Here is a 17,047-nt window from a genome sequence, read left to right as displayed (position 1 = left end):
CAAGACTTAAAAAACTGTTTTTTGTGTTTTATTTTTTGTTGCTGTTGTTTTTGTTTTGTTTTGTTTTGTTTTTTTTGAGATGGTGTCTCATTCTGTCACCCAGGCTGGAGTGCAATGGCGTGATCTCAGCTCACTGCAACCTCTGCCTCCCGGGTTCAAGCGATTCCCCTGCCTCAGCCTCCTGAGCAGCTGGGATTACATGCGTGAGCTACTGGGCCCGGCTAAAAAACTGTTTCTTTTAAAATCTGTCTTGAATTAGATTAGAGCCATGAGATTTGTCTGTCACATCATGTTCAGTGCAAACAGTTTCCTGGGCCAGGAGGTTCTCACATTAGCCTAAGATGCTACTTATATTATCTGAAATTAAAAGGGTAACTTTTTAAATATACTTGTTTTCTACTAAACAGGAGGATTTAACCTATCCATAATGATATGTGTGGGCATTTTTCTTCCTTTTTCTTCTAACAGATAGAAATGAGGAAGATGTTTTAAGTATTATTTATTTAGCCTTACTTTTATAAAGGCCTAGGTTGTTAAAGGCTTTCTCAGTCCTGATATTCTAGTTTCCCTTAACTTGTTGAAAAATTTACTGCATAAAGAGAAGGGATAGAAATTCTGGCCTCTTTTCTCAAAGGTATGTTAGCCAGTGGAATATACATTTCATCTGATATGGTCAAGTAAAAGTAGTCTAAACCCTTCCTCTTCTTTATGTACCTATAATATTCTTCTCTGGTTTTTCCCTAAAAAATATTCTTGGAAACTGATTAAGCTATAGCAAAATTGAAAAACAAACATCAAAACAACTCTCAAAGTAGCAACAAAACAGGCACTCCTGTCAAAGAATTATTTTTCAATATCTTGTTAGAAACATCCCCCGGAAGAAAGACACACAAAGCCCCATTGATCTGACACAGGGGAAGTCGGTTCTTTGGAATTTGTTCTTGGCGCTGGTCTGAAAGGATTTAAATCATTCATTTCAGAAAGAAAGTGTCTGATGATTAGAGAAGATTCCATCTCACTGGCTCTTGTTGGCACCTCCAAGAGGCAGCCTGGTGAGCAGGCAGAGATCCTGGAGAGGCTTTAGAGTCAGATCCAAAGCCAATTGCCAGCACTGGGTAACAGTGGGCCAATTGTTTAACCTGCCCAAGCCTCAGTGCCCTTATCTGTAAAATGGGATTAATGCTATACCTACCTTAAAGGGTTGTTATAAGGATTATTTTGGTAAGAAATAGATTGTGGCTAATAGCACCTGGTTCAGCATAGGTCTTCAATAAATGCTAGTTTTCTTCCCTTATAAAAATTATCTCCCTAGTTTCAGTCAATCATTATTTTCAATGGCCCATTAATACTGAACACAGGCTTCCAAATATTTGATGGCTCAAAGGCCCCAGAGTGGGAATATCCACTGCTGTTCTGCCTTAGTGACCTTTATTGCTGCTGAGAATACCAGAAGCCCTGCCAGAGGTGTAGGTGGTGGGGCCTGTCTTTTCCTGGAGCCCAGAGTATATCTATATCTCCTCTCTCCTACTTTGTACTCTGCCTCAAGGCCCATAGGACTCAGAGCTCAGGCTTCAGATGGGTTAGGCACTGGGTCACTAGGAGGCTCCATTATGGCCCAAGATATTAACTATAATTTATGAAATTATTTTTATGGGAAAACCATTTCTAAGTTCCAAGAAATTTCTGACTGCCAAATGATTTTTTTAGAAGATTTCTCCAAACCAATCACAAAGCTGACATTTTACCTTTTTTATCTGCTGCATCTCTTACATTCTTTCTAAATACTTTCAGTAGCAATTGTTACTCCATCCCACTCTCAACTCCCACAGTGTTTATTTTTTGTAACATGTGTTTGCTCTCTCACTGTCTTGTACATTTCGTTCATTTTTCTCCAATATGTATTCATATGCCCAACTAAATGTGAAAATACTTTGGACAAGAATTATCTCCCAACATATTTGTGTTTACCATGATTGGTAGAAGACTCTCTGGCATGGTATAAAGACTCCATCAAAATCTCTTTTTGAATAGATAAATCAGTACCAAAGAACACACTCAATTCGTCTTCTCTTTGACACAGCAAAGATACAGAGTTTTCCTCCTTGCCCTTTCTCTCATTTGTTCTTACCTCTCCAAAACAATGGAATGACGTTATGGTGGCTGCTTCTGCAGTTCAGTGAGCTGAGTGGCCCTTCTTCTTCTTGCCCATCTCTGACCTTGGACTTGAACTGTTTTACAAGATACTAATTGGTACTGTTGGGAGCAGTTTTCAACTCCTTTCCCAAATGTGGGTGCACAAAGACCTCAAAGTCACTTATTCTTGCTTATTGATGTAGTAATACATATAAACTTTAATTAACTATTTTATATGCCTTTTTATCTTTTAAAAATACTTTGGCTTTTTTAAAAATAGAAAAAATTTTAAAAACTGTAATCTGTTAAGGTAAAAGGAGACATTAAAAAAAAGTGGCTCACGCCTGTAATCCCAGCACTTCGGGAGGCCGAGGCGGGTGGATCACAAGGTCAGGAGATCGAGATCATCCTGGCTAACACGGAGAAACCCCGTCTCTACTAAAAATACAAAAAATTAGCCGTGCGTGGTGGCAGGTGCTTGTAGTCCCAGCTACTCAGAAGGCTGAGGCAGGAGAATGGTGTGAACCCAGGAGGCAGAGCTTGCAGTGAGCTGAGATCGCGCCACTGCACTCCAGCCTAGGCAACAGAGCAAGACTCTGTCTCAAAAAAAATAAAATAAAATAAAAGTAACAGCCATTTGTAGTTTAGCTAAATTCCTTATGTTTGTCATTTAAAAAGTAGTATCCAATTTTATTGAATCTCTAAAGCTATATTTAGGCACATACAACTATGAACATCTGTTTTGCGTAACTGAAAATCTAAGTAATATGGCTTGGCTCTGTGTACCCACCCGCATCTCATCTTGAATTGTAATCCCCACATGTAAAGGGAGGAACCTGGTAGGAGGTGATTGGATAATGGGGACAGTTTTCCCCAGGCTGTCCTTGTGATAGTGAGTGAGTTCTCATAATATCTGATGCTTTAAAAGTGTTTGACCATTTTCCCCACCCCCTTCTTCTGCCACCGTGTAAAGTGTGCCTTGCTTCCCATTTGCCTTCTGCCATGACTGTAAGTTTCCTGAGGCCTCCCCACCCATGCAGAACTGTGAGTCAGTTGAACCTCTTTTGTTTATAAATTACCCAGTCTCAGGGAATTCTTTATAAAGAAGTGTGAAAACAGACTAATACATTATGTCTTATCACTATTTTTTTCCCCAACATGAACTCTGACTCTTCAAGTAAGATGAAGTGAGTATGGAGTAGTTATTAATTGAATTCAATAATTTAGCACTTTTGTGTGTAGTTAATAGTAGAAAGGGGGCCTGAGTAGAGACAGGACAAAATAGTTCTCTGAGCATCTGTTTCATCATCTGTAAAAATGAACTAGATAATCTCTAGGATAAATCTTTCTTAATCTGGATAACACTCCTGAAAGAAAGCCTCTAAATTGAGGACCCTTGGTTCCCCTATTCACCTTGTTTATGTAAACAGTACCATATTTATCCTTGCACTATCAATTTAAAGTTAGAAAGGGAAAAGTAATGAACAGTATTGAATTTGGCTTATTTGAGCACTTCTTTTCGGACAATTGCTCTTCCTCTTTTGACCACAGAGGGGAGTATTGGTATTATTTAAAGGTACATAATGTTACCTCACAAAAGAGACAGACTAAATTTAGTCAAAGCATTGCATGAATCATTTCAGGACCAATTTTCCTAGATGAAATCTCTTTCATAATAAATGTATTTAGAAAAAAATGAAAGTGAAACCCACACTTCTTTGGATGATTTTATACAGGTTTTCTTTATTATGTAACCTAAGAATAGAAGCAAAACTATTTACCTGAGGAGGAAGTTAATTTTTAAGATGTAAAGCAGTATGATTTTATCTTGTAATACCATAACGAGGAAAGATATGAAATAAGTTTGAGTGGCCAAGAGAGAAAATGTGCAAATATACTATATTCAATAGCATTCAAGTGTGAAAAGACTCAAAAAATTTTTTTCTTTTATTTACTAATTCAGAGCCAAAAAAAAGCCCAAAAAAAGGACTTTGTTTTTGACATTGAGTACTCTCATAATTTAGTTTATGGGATGGTTTCCTGCTGCATTTTCCTGGGCTTATTTAAAACTACTGTGTTTCAGTTGCAGAATATAAAATGTGCTAATTCACTTGTATTCTAAGGAAATTAAATCTTAAGAAATGTTTTTGTTTTGGATTAATATTCTTAAGTGTCATAACTAGTTGCTTCTGAAAATTTAATATATGCCTATATAATATTTTGTGTTACTCATTAGTAAAAATAACAACTTTTCTCATTTTTAGTGAAGATAGATGTTTAATCTATTTAAATTATATAGTTAAATTATAGTGACAAAATAAAAATTTAAATCTGGCTTCTTGGAGATATATTACATATCTCTTATTAATAATATCTAGTTGTTTTCAAAATATGCTTTCTACTAATGTGCTCTTAAGGTTAATTTAAACATCATCCTTTTTAAAAAATATATGTATGGCTAATACTAAATATGCTTTTGTTCACCTTCAAAGAAGTTCATATTTTTGATATATGTTTTTCTTTTTAAGGTTGCATTTTGGACACTTGCATACGTCCTTTCTCATCCTGATATCCACAAGGCCATTATGGAAGGCATATCTTCTGTGTTTGGCAAAGCAGGTACTAAACCTTATTATATAGAAAGACACAGCTAATAATGCATGTTTGTCACACATATTGGCAAAGCTAAATACCTATAATTTTATAAAAATTCAACATAATCCAAAATTCAACATAATTTGTTATATATCAGGATATAAATTGATCAGGTAGAATCCTAGAGTTTAATTACTGTCAAGCATATTTTTGTGCAACTCCTTCATTTTCCAAGTGATAAAATCAGTGCTATAGAGATTGTGATTTGCCTAATTTCCTTACTTAAATATATATACATATGTTTGTTCTTCTAATGTCTTGGATCCTCACCTCAATTGAATGAATGTCCACAGTTTTCAAGTTCAGGATTTTTCAGATTTTATAAAAGTAATAAGGGTATATTCCATATATTACATAAGAGCCCTAATAGGACTGTAGAGGTCAGGTAAGGCTTGCTACCAAAGGATTATTAAAAGACAACAAACAAAAGACAAGTAAACAAAAAGAAATTAAAAAACCCTTATGGTTGTTAGAAATTTGAGGATTTAGGAACTGCAAATAGGGATTGTTGCCTTGAACTCTTTAGTTCAGATGTCGGCTGTTTATTTATCATCTCTTTTAAAAAGCAAATACAAGCTTGAATAGAGAGTACTCAACTACTTGTTTATTCAGCATAATTTGACCAATCTGGGGAGTTGACTTTTTTAAACTTCTTAATATCTCGTATTATGTATCCTGATATAAAAAGAATAAGAAATGATAGGGTTTTCTTGGAAGAAAACAATATAATATTAGGGCAAAAGGTATGATGCCAGTTAATGGTTTTCCGTCTCCCTTCCATGATTACTGAAAATATTTTATTTAAAGTTTTTTTTTTTGGATTGCTTCTTATGGAGTTAAACCAAAAAGTAAACTGGCTTGGCAACCATGAATATCTAAGTAATATTGTCTGAGCCTTGAGTATGCGTCAGCAGATGCTGGACCTTATAGAAATGGTGAACATCATTATCATTGAATGCCAACAATGCTAACAGGTTAGATTCTGGAAAGACACTGGTGAATATAAGAGAAGACAACTGGCCTTTGTGCAGCTTGCATCTACAAAACAAATAGAAAGGCACATGCCCACATGTCTACAAATGGAAAAAGGCAATGCACTCTTGATTGTCACATATTCTCCTTTATTATTTCCTTACTAGAGTCTTTTCCTGACTTAGGGTACTCCAAATTTGTGGCTTTAGGAAATAAAAGAGTAGAGAGGGGATGATGGGGATAACGTGGGGGGTCCTCTCTGACCCAAAGGCCACAACAGAAGTGTAACATTAATCTAAATTTCTACAAGGCTTGATTCTAGAACTCTTGAACCCAGTTCTAGTGGAGAAAGATTAAAACCTTTTTGCTTTTTCTATGTTATTGTTTATTTTTAAAACCCATTGTTCTCTTCTGACACAAAAAATGCTCCTTCAAATAGTACTACCAGTGCAACAGCTACATTATATCAATGCTTTCAGTCTATAAGACACTACTGCAGAATTGAAAACTATTTATGAAAGACATCAAACTTTTTTTTAACCATTCTTATACAGAAGCTATTCAATCAATCCATACATAAGATCTAGTAGCAGCTCAGGAATTTAAATGTTGTGAGAGGAGTCCACAGATCTTTGGAAGCTGATATCAAGGAAGATATCCATGTGTCCATACAAAGGATTCTGTCAAGGAAGGAACATTTCAGTACATTGGGTTAGTCAGGATTCTCCAGAGAAATGGAACCAATTAGGATGTAAATAGATACATAGATAAAGAGAGAGAGAAAACTCAAAAGACATTTATTATAAAAAATTGGCTGACCTGACTATGGAGGCTGAGGAGTCCCATGATGTGCTGTTGATGCAGGCTCTCAGTGGATTGGATGGTGCATACTTACATTAGGGAGGGAAGCCTACTTTACTGAGCCCACAAATTCAAATACTCATCTATCATCCACAAACACCCTTACAGGCACACCCAGAATAATGGTTAAACTGAATACCCCACGACCAGTCAAGTTAACATATAGAATTAACCATCATCTAGGCATCATCTAATCTGTTGAGTTTTGTTTCTCTGGAGAACCCTGAGTAAATTTACCCACCCACATATAGGAGGGCAGTCTGCCCTACTCAGTCTACTGATTGAAATGCTAATATCAACTAGTAATACCCTCACAGACACACCCAGAAATAATGTTTAGTCAAATATCTGGGCACCCCCTGATCCAGTCAAGTTACATGTGCAAATTATCATCACTGGCATGGAACAGGAATCTGACTCAGTACAGCAGTTTTTCCATTCTATGCTCTTGTCTCCCACAAGATCACCATTTCCTTCTTGGGAAAGTCTTTTATGAATTTCCAATGCTGTATCTCTGTGGCTTCAACACTCACTTCTAGGCACTTTGCCCAACTTTCTTATAAAACAAATCTCAGGGTAAAAACTACTATTGAATACTTGGGAAAGGAAAGGGTCAGACTCATACCACTTTTCTAAAGGCAGTTAGTTCTTGAACTATCTTGATAGCTGCCTTTCAGCCTCCTCTTGTGTTCTCTATTTGTTTACTTTAAAATGAAAGCTTTTTGGGGCTCCTTTGTGAAGATGCTTGCTTAGCCCCAATTATTTTGGGTGGTGCTTTTCATTATTCTACTTCCTCTAACTAATCCTGTACACCTTCTATCTAAGTCTTTATTATCTTCTTAAGTCTTCATTATCTGCTTCTTCCTTTTCTTGTTTTACAGCTGTGTTTTTATTTTTTAATTGCACACTTTTTAATTTAATTTTTAGCGACAGGGTCTCACTTTGTCACCTGGAGTGCAGTGGAATGATCATAGCTCACTACAGCCTCGAGCTCCTGGGCTCAAGTGATCCTCCTGCCACAGCCTCCTGAGTAGCTATGACCACAAGTGTGTGCCAGCATATCAGGCTTCATTTTTTTTAATGGGACATTGGGACAGAGGAAGGTAGAAGTGCGTTCTCAGGTTGTCATCTTGAGCTATAAGTTTGTGTGCATGTAACATGCATCAACTTATAAATAAAATTATATATATATATAATCGTATATAATTAACATACCATAAAATTTATCCTTTCAAAGTGTGAAATGTAGTAGTTTTTAGTATATTTATAAGATTGCAACCATCAACACTGTCTAGTCCCAGAAAATTTTTATCACCTTCAAAATTAATCCCATACCCATTAGGAGTCACTTTCCGTTTCCTTCTATTTCTAGCTTCTGACGACCGTTAATTTACTTATTGTCCTGACACATTTGCCTTTTGTGAACAGTCCATATAAATGGAAACATATGATATGTGGTCCTTTGTGTCTGGCTCCTTTCGTCTAGTGTACTGTTTTATATTATAATGTTTTACATTAATTGATTTTCAGGTCTTGAAGCATCCATGCATTTCTGGAATAAATCCTGCTTAATCCTCATGTATAATTTTCTTTATATGTTGCTAGATTCAGTTTGCTAGTATTTTTTGAAGTATCTTTTTTGAAGAATCTATATTAATAAGGAATATTGACTTATAATTTTCTTTTCTTAAAATAACTTTGTCTGGTTTTTGTATCAAGATAATTCTGGCTTTAGAGAGTGTATTTCTTCCTCTTCTAATTTTTGAAAGAGCTTATGAAAGATTGATATTATTTCTTCTTTAAACATATGGTAGAATTCACCAATGAAGTGATCTGGTCCTAAGATTTTCTTTTTGAGAAGTTTTTTGATTAATTCAGTCTTTCTACTTGTTACTGGTCTATTTAGATTATCTATTTCTTCTTGAGTCAGTTTTATACTTTATGTCTCTTTAGGACTATGTCCATTTCATCTAGATTATCTAATTTGTTGGTATAAAATTTTTCATAGTGTTCCGCACAATCCATTTTATTTCTGTAAGGGCACTAGAAAACCAAATATTTCATTCCTGATTTTAGTTTGGGTCCTGTTTTACCTTCTTGGTCATTGTAGCTACATATTTGTCAATTTTGTTTTCAAAGAACTCACTTTTTAATTTTGTTTATTTTAACTTGATTTTATTTTTCCTAGTGATTTTTGTATTTAATTTAATTTTGTTCTAATCTTTACAGTTTCTCTATTGATATTCTCTATTTAGTTCTTTAGAAAAGATTTCCTTAGTTCTTTGAACATAATGAAAATATCTGATTTAAAATCTTTATTAAGTCCAGCAACTGAGTTTCTTCAGGGACCCTTTCTGTTGATTCCTTTTTTTCCTCTGTGAGTAATCTATTCAGACAGTCTTCTACTTATAGTGGTTCAACTCTTGATTTTTTAACTTTATGATTGTGTGAAAGTGATACACATTCAACACTGTATTTTCTTATTTCATGTCTTGTTTCATGTTTGTTATTATATGCCTTATAATTCTTTGCTGAAAACTGGACATTTTAAATAATAGAATGTAACAACTTTGGAAATTAGATTCTTCTCTTTCCTCAGGGTTTGTTGTTGTTGCTGTTTATTGTTCTTGTTGTTTGTTTGATTGTTTAGTGACTTTCCTTAACTAATTCTGTAATGTTTGCATTCTTTGTCATGGGTGGCCACAGAAGTCTCTGCTCCATTATTTAGTGATCAGGTATTAACTAGACAGATATTTCTTTACCTCAGTAATTTAGAAGTCCCCATTCTTTGCTAAGGGACTGTGTGTGCATGTTGGCCATGCCTTCAACACTCAGCCAAGCAGTTGACAACTCTGCCTTAGCTTTCACTTTCTTCCTGTGCAGAGCCTCAAGGATGGGTGTACATGACAGCTTGTGGCCTTCTCATGTCTTTCCTGAGCATGAGTAAAGCCCTGGGCAAATGGATGCCCTTCTAAATTCCTGGGAATTCATTAGACCTCTGCAAAGCCACTATGAACAACTCATTCCCTAGCCTTTCATTTTCATCTTGTTGGTTTGTCTGTTGTTTGTCCAACAGTTACCTACTGACTCAGATAGTTGCAAAGTTAAACAGCTGTCTTTAAATATTTTAAACCAACACCCCTGGAGGAAAGGCTTTTCATACTGAGTGAGCTCTAAGTCATGTCAAATAAAGACAGTCTTGCAAGTAAGGTCTTCTAGGAAACTGCCAAACTTGTCACATAATGAGAATACTGTAGTAGTGATGTTTAGAAGAAGTTCCAACCTTGTTCTGCCCTATCTAGTGACGGCTGGGTTGTTGATTTTCACTGTGAATGCAGACTTCTGGCTTTTAAGGCTTCTATGGAGATGTAGAGAGGGGTTTGAGAATAGGGCAGGTTAAAATGACGTTAAGCTTGATGTTCTTATCAAGAGTCAACTGTTTTTTTCTTGAATAGACATTCTTGAATTGCTGCAAAACTTTGGTTAATCTGTAGAATTCTAAAAAACTTGATACTTAGAATTTTTACCAAATTTCTTATTGCTTTTAAGGAGGGAACTTTAGGAGATCCTTGCTCTGCTATTTTTACTGACATCACCCTGAAATATAAGTTTTAAAATTTCTTTAGAAAACCTCCCAGGCTTATGTGGATTAACCCTTAATTCATCCATTATTTTACTTGGCCCTCAAACTTATTTTTTGAGTGCTCACCATGTGAAGGCATTGTGTGAAGTACCAGAGCTATGAAGATGAGTAAAGTACAGTCCATGTTCTTGCAGAAACTTATGAACTAAGTGCTTTGTATAAAAATTGAAGACAGGTTTGGAAGTATCCAGAAGATATTAGGAGAGAAAAAGGAATATTTACATTGTTTCTTTGGAGACATGTACCTGCTGGTAAATTCAGTAAGATTCCTGTGCCTGGAACTCTTTCCCTTACTAATCTTTCAGTCAGCTTGAATGTCTCCTCTTCAGATAGATATTTTAGTCTTACCCCATCTAAAGTCACTTTCCCCAACTCTGCCCTTGGTGATTCTCTGACTTGTCTTACTCTATATTTCCTTAAAAGTAAGACAAGTTAGAGAATCACTAACTTTTAAAAATATTTTTTATTTGTGTATTTATGTATTTACCCCACCAAAATGCAACGTCTCCAACAACAGAAACTAAACATAGTTGGTCTTTGTAGTACCTAGCTGCCTAGAACTTAAAAATTATTCAACAACTATTTACTGAATGAGTTTAATGAACAAATGTAAGAATATATGGCTAGTTTTAAGAGATAAGTATCTTGGTCTAGCCTGTGTTTGCAGCTCTATCAACCATCCCATTTGACATTTTATATGAAACGAATGTTTTATATAAAGACTTTTTGACAGTTTTCTGCACTTAATTTTGAGTTAGCAGAACCCTATTGTATGATGGTCAGTCAGTTGGGAACCACAAAAGGAGCTAGACCCTTTATTAGGATTTCCACAGGAAAGGCAGAGAAGGGACAAGTCAGCAGTTTAGCATTAGCTAGTTTGAATAATCCCCAGGGGCTCTAAACTGTAGAGTGGTTTCTAGTGGCCTGATATCTGGCCCTGAGATGATTAAGGCAGAGGAATATTGCTTCTTGGGTTATCTGGGCCAGATAGATGGGTGTAGTTCTAGACTGGTTGATTTGCATGTCAAAGGTGTGCTCCAGGCTGAGTTCTGTGCCAACTGGAAGAACTAGCTTGCCCCGAGAGGGAGAGGAGCAGTCTCTCCCCAGCCAGGAAGGTTTTCTGTTTCTTTTAAAAATGTTATACATTTAAGAAATATTATTATAAAAAAATTTACACACCCACACAAATCATAATATACAGAAAATTAAAAAAAAAATACGTAATACACCTAGTCCCAGCCAATATCTTATCAGTACTTTGAGACACTGAGTAATTTCAAGCCCAGTAATCCGTATGAATGGTAAATAATGTTAACTTTTCTCTAGGGTTTTGATCTCTGTAAAGCATTTTTTTTTGCCTGTGGTTTTATTTTGTCCCTTAATTTTGGGTGAAACATATATTACCAAATCATTGATGATCTGATAAAGAATATTTTTGCTTTGTTATCAAATTTTGGGGCATAATTCCTAGAAATTAGTCATTTTGTTTTAAATTTTAATTGATAAGTTAGTACACGTTATTTCAATTGCCTGTCATAACCTCATAATGTAGTGTGGACACTAGGGTCAGACTGCCTGAGTTGAAATCCAGGTGGAGACACTTATTAATGGTGTATCTTTACTCAAGTTATCAAGTTCTTTAAGCCTTTTTCCTCTTTGGGAAGATGGTTAATAATAATCCTCATCTCGTGAAGTTATTAGAAGGATATAACAAATGTAAATTAGATAGATAGCGTAGTACCTGGCAAATCATAATTGCTTTGTAAGTCTTAGCTATGGCCAAAACTGATACAACTATATCAGTTATATGAAATTTTATAATCCTCCCATATCATGAAATTAGTAACTGTTGTAACTTTGAGTTTTTCTACTTCCAAATATTAGTCAGTGTTGTTTTTTGAAATAAGATAGTTTTCTTGAATGTTTATAGTCACAAATGAATTACTTTCATATGAATTGGCTGTACTTTTGGTGGTGTCAAAATGCAGCAGAAATACAGCATGAGACTATTTATGTCTAATTTTGCCCTACAAGATAGGAGTAGTAGAAACAGTAATAGTTAATAGTCAGTGCTAATTAAGTAGCAGGCCCTATTTTGAGTGCTTTCCTTGTTGGCTTATTTAATCCTTGGATCATCCTTCCTAAACATTATTGTTTGCCCTATTTTATGCACGAGGAACATGAAATCCCAATTAGATAACTTACCTAAGACCATACAGCTAGCAAGTGGTAGGGGTGTGAGTTGAGCCTAGTTTGTTTGGCATGAAAGTTGACAATACAAATCAACAAATCTCCTTGTTTCAAAATTGTACTTAGAATCCCTGAATTATGATGCTTCAATCCAATTTCCAGCTTTATTCTGTTCCAAGTTGCTTCCACTTTAATCTTCCTAAAGCATAGCTCTGGAGGTATGCTACATGTATACTCAGAAAATGTTCCTGGAGTAACATTCATACCCCTGAGCCTGATACCTGTGGCCATGATGGTAGGTTTGACCCACCTTTGCATGCAGAATCACAATCTAACCAAGGTAGACTTTGGAATACCCACTAAAAACACTCTGCATTTTGTTTCTGCTATGAGTTAACATTTATAACACTGAATATGATTTAATTCTAATATATTTATAAAACTTTACATATAAGTGAACTTATAGATTAGAGAAAAACATCTTCTAAGCCATTCACCTCATTTTTGATCCAAAAAATATGACTACCATATTTATAACCCAGTTGTTTTCCAAAACAATATGATGTGTCTGCCAAGACAATAGAATTACCCAAAGAAATTAAGGGCCACTTAACCAGGGCACTTTAACCAGAGCGATGGTCTGTAGTTTATGTAGACAATCATCTTTACTTGTTGCATACCTATACCTTCTTCTGACCAAGGCCACCTGGACATGTAGATCCCAACCCCCCTAATTACCTCTAAGATTTTGTTCCATTGATCGATCGCCAATCTCTTGGTGGGTTCAACTTCTCTTTCTCCACTGGCTCTTTTCTCTCTCTGTGTCAGATTCTGGTACTCAGTGCACACATCCAGTGACCTCACATCTCACTCAGAATGAAATCTAAAGCCTTCAAATGGCCTCAGAAACTCTTTGTCATCTGATTCCTGTCTAACTCAACGACCTCATCTCTGCCCTTTCATCCTTGTTTATTTTACCCCAGCCACACCCATTCATTTATTAATTCAGCAAATATTTGTTGCACTCCCGTTATATGACAGGAACTGCTTTAGGAACTTGGAAATATGAACAAAGTAAATATTACTTTTTTCTTGGTGCTTACATTCTGGTAGAGGATACAGACAATTAACAATAAATGTAATACATAAGTAAACTCTAAAAGTAAAAATATTAAAAGGTGATAAATGGGTGGGCGTGATGGCTCATGCCTATAATCCCAGAGCTTTGGGATTGCTTGATGCATTCAAGACCATCCTGGGTAATATAATGAGGCTCCATCTCTTAAAAAAAAATGTTAGCTGGGCATGGTGCCATGCACCTGTGGTTCTAGCTACTCAGGAGGCTGAGGTGGGAGGATCGACCTGAGTCCAGGAATTCAAAGTTGCAGTGAGCTAAGTTTGCGCCACTGCACTCCAGGCTGGGCAACAGAGCAAGATGAAGGAAGGAAGGAAGGAAGGACGGAAGGAAGGGAGGGGAGGGAGGGAAGGAAGGATAAAGAGAAAGAAGAAAGAAAGAAAGAAAGAAAGAGAGAGAGAGAGAGAGAGAGAGAGAGAAGGAAAGAAAGAAAGAAAGAAAGAAAGAAAGAAAGAAAGAAAGAAAGAAAGAAAGAAAAGAAAGAAAGAAAGAGAAAGAAAGAAAAGAAAGAAGGGAGGGAGGGATGGAGGGAGGGAAAGAGAGAGAGAGAAAAGAAAATAAAAGAAAGAGGGGGAAAGGAGGGAGGGAGGGGGGAGGGAGGGAAAGGCTAGAGAAAATCAGGAATGCCAGGGATGGGGGAAGGTGGTATTATAGTATTAAATAGAATCAGTGTAAATCCTAATTGGCAAAGTGAGATTTGAGCAAGGACTTTAAGATATTAAGAGTTAGACAAGCAGATATCTAGAGGAAGAGCTGATTGGGGTCAGAGACAGCAGATGTGGCCTCACTGTGGGCTCACAAAACTCTTTGAGATTCACCATCATGATGGCATTTCTGTTGGAAGATGTTTGTCCTTTTTTTTTTTTTTTTATTCCAGAGGAGAATGTGAGCACATTTCTAAAAAATGGTTAATATTAGGTTGGAAGAAGAGATTCAGGAAAAAGCTTTTCTTTCTTTGTCACATTATTCAAAGCAAAATTTGATTCAACTCTCAATGCGTGGATTTTTAAATAAAAAAAAGAGGATGAGCATTTGGTTTTGATTCAAAAAATATGACTACCATTCAGAAAATATGACACCAGTACACAGGTGTTCTAGTTAATTATTGCACTGTTTTAAAAAACTGTCATTAGACAAGTTTGAAGTATCATGAGAAAGGTGGGGAGATATCATTGTACTTAGTCTGCTTTTATAGAGTCTTTAAGCGAGGGGTCACTAGCCTGGGAATAGACAAGGAGTGTATTTGTATATATAAACACAGACATACGCATATATAAATATATTTTATGTTTATAAAAAGGTATATAGTTATAGTTATAAAATGTATTTATATTTATAAAAATATATGTTCGTAATGATATATTTTTTATACTCATATATATTATTTACAAACACACATATTGATACATATCCATTTTTGGCCACGCAAAATCTGAACCGTATGTTTCAACAGAAACTTGCCTGCCATAGTGGGCAGGAAAATGCTAGATTTTTGTTTTCATTGCCTTCCTTGAAACTAGGATATTACCATGAAAATAAGACTTTGCCAATCAGATCTACCAACCCAAGACTTCGAATCAAGAGTTACTGAAATAAAGAAATGGAGACTAAAAAATTTTCCCTGGAAGCAACTGCAGGTATTGCAGGATGAAGTTTCTGGGGACACAGTGTCATTCAGTATCCTATGCCAGTGGCCACAATGCACTTGACATCAATGACAGTGTCATGCTTGCCAGACCAGTTCTGTGGCCTGATTTGGAGCAAGATTCCTGGCTATGCACCCTTCAAGCCTGGTTGTCCAGCCCTCTTAAAAGTTACATAAACTACTTAACAAACTTTTAATAAATTATTATTATTTTACTAAATCAGCTAGATTTAGGTTCTGCTGCTTGCCTCTAACAGATCTTGCTGATAAAATATAGAAAGTGTAATGACCAGAATGTCCAATATGGAGAAAAAAGTAGAAGTGACAAAGTCAGCTATCAGGAAAAGTGAATGGAGCCAAAGGAGAAAATGAGCATACTCTCCTGTGGTGGTATAAGGGGTAAGATGAAGAAGAAAAGACACATCTATCCAGATTTTATGCTGTGATCAATGTACAGTGGACTTTTTACATTGGAAATGTCTGTAGGAAGCAGAAAGTCAGGTGAAAAGAGAACTGTGAAAGCCATGAAACCAGCAGGTTCTTGTGTGATGGAAACTCGGAAGGACTAGGGATATACTTCCATGACACCTCTCCTCTTTGTATGTCCTCTCTAAATATGGTAAATCAAGTTACTTGGCTGGTGCAAAAGTAATGGTGGTGTTTGCCATTAGTTTATTTACCTTATTTAGAGAGGATGTATAAAGAGGAGAAGATGTAATGGCTTCCATCACCACTGAGACATTTCTTCCTCCTGTAGAGTTTTATGTATTCTCAATACGGTGAATATTATTGTATCCACAGAGCTGAAGAATAAAGTTATCTATCTTTTTACTTTGACATTAAGCTATATAGTATCACAGATTCCATTTTATTTATTTAAATATTTACATTTTAATTTGTTTAAGGAGGATTTCATCAGCCTACCATTATGGTTTACCTTTCTATTTTAATTAAAATATAATTTTATTTAAATATTTAGAGTACATATTTAGACGTGGTGGGGGGTTTTTTTTTTTTTTGCTTCTTTGTGTTTTGTTTTTTTCAAAATAACTACTAAAGTAATACCAGATTGTAAAAGATTAATTGACAGCGTAAGTACTCACACTTATGGGTAACTGACCTGAAGCAATCAAAGGCATTAATGTTTAGCTCCTGTGTAGGCTGTGTTATAAAGTAATTTTCATTTCTAATTCAGGACTCCCACTGTGAGAATCTGCCCATCAACAGAGGCTCATTCTTTCCTAAAAAAAAAAAACAAACAAATAAAAATGTGCTGGAAGTTTTTTCACTGTTGCATTTGACTTTTCCACGTATGCTTTTTAACATAGGATAGCATACACATGCACCCATTTTATTTTATTTTTTTGCTGATCAGTTTTACTTTGCCTTTATTTAAACAATAAATTAATAAACATTTTCTGTTAATTTGCAAGGAACCAGATTAATTAATAGAAATGCACCTGCATAGAAATGATTCCTATCTTACATAAAAGTCATGATTTATGCATCATAAAAGGCACATACAGAATTTTCATTGGATTAGAGAGTTAGCAGTTGGATTCATGAATTTCAATCTTGTCACTCACTAATTGTGTGATTGTGGATGAAAGAGAAACTTTGCTCAGAGCCAATCAACAGTGGTTTTTGGTACCACTGTGTTTTGATTTAGCAGCAATCCTGACTAGGGATATACCAACACTGTGAGATGGCCAGCGTCTGTTACCTGGTGACATTGACTTAGGTAGCTACACGTTATACACTGGTGAGGAAAGCGTCTGACTCTTCTCATAAATACAAACAAGTATAAACACTA

The 17,047-nt window shown here is 35.7% G+C and overlaps 1 protein-coding gene across 4 annotated transcripts in view; it reads left to right on the top strand.

The window, feature by feature from the left end:
• The window catches only part of CYP39A1 (cytochrome P450 family 39 subfamily A member 1), a 104,492-nt gene that overhangs the window by 22,716 nt on the left and 64,729 nt on the right, over positions 1-17,047 (top strand). For all 4 annotated transcript variants that reach the window (XM_031012613.3, XM_031012612.3, XM_063707645.1 and 1 more), the window contains one exon: positions 4,662-4,752. In XM_031012613.3, the coding sequence (XP_030868473.1) occupies positions 4,662-4,752 (91 nt within the window). The remainder of the gene's footprint in view (positions 1-4,661; positions 4,753-17,047) is intronic.

The sequence above is a fragment of the Gorilla gorilla genome, chromosome 5 (genome assembly GCF_029281585.2).
Source record: "Gorilla gorilla gorilla isolate KB3781 chromosome 5, NHGRI_mGorGor1-v2.1_pri, whole genome shotgun sequence".
Lineage (NCBI taxonomy): Eukaryota > Metazoa > Chordata > Mammalia > Primates > Hominidae > Gorilla > Gorilla gorilla.
The sequence above is the reverse complement of the archived record's forward strand: the minus strand, read 5'-3'. Positions and strand labels throughout refer to the sequence as shown.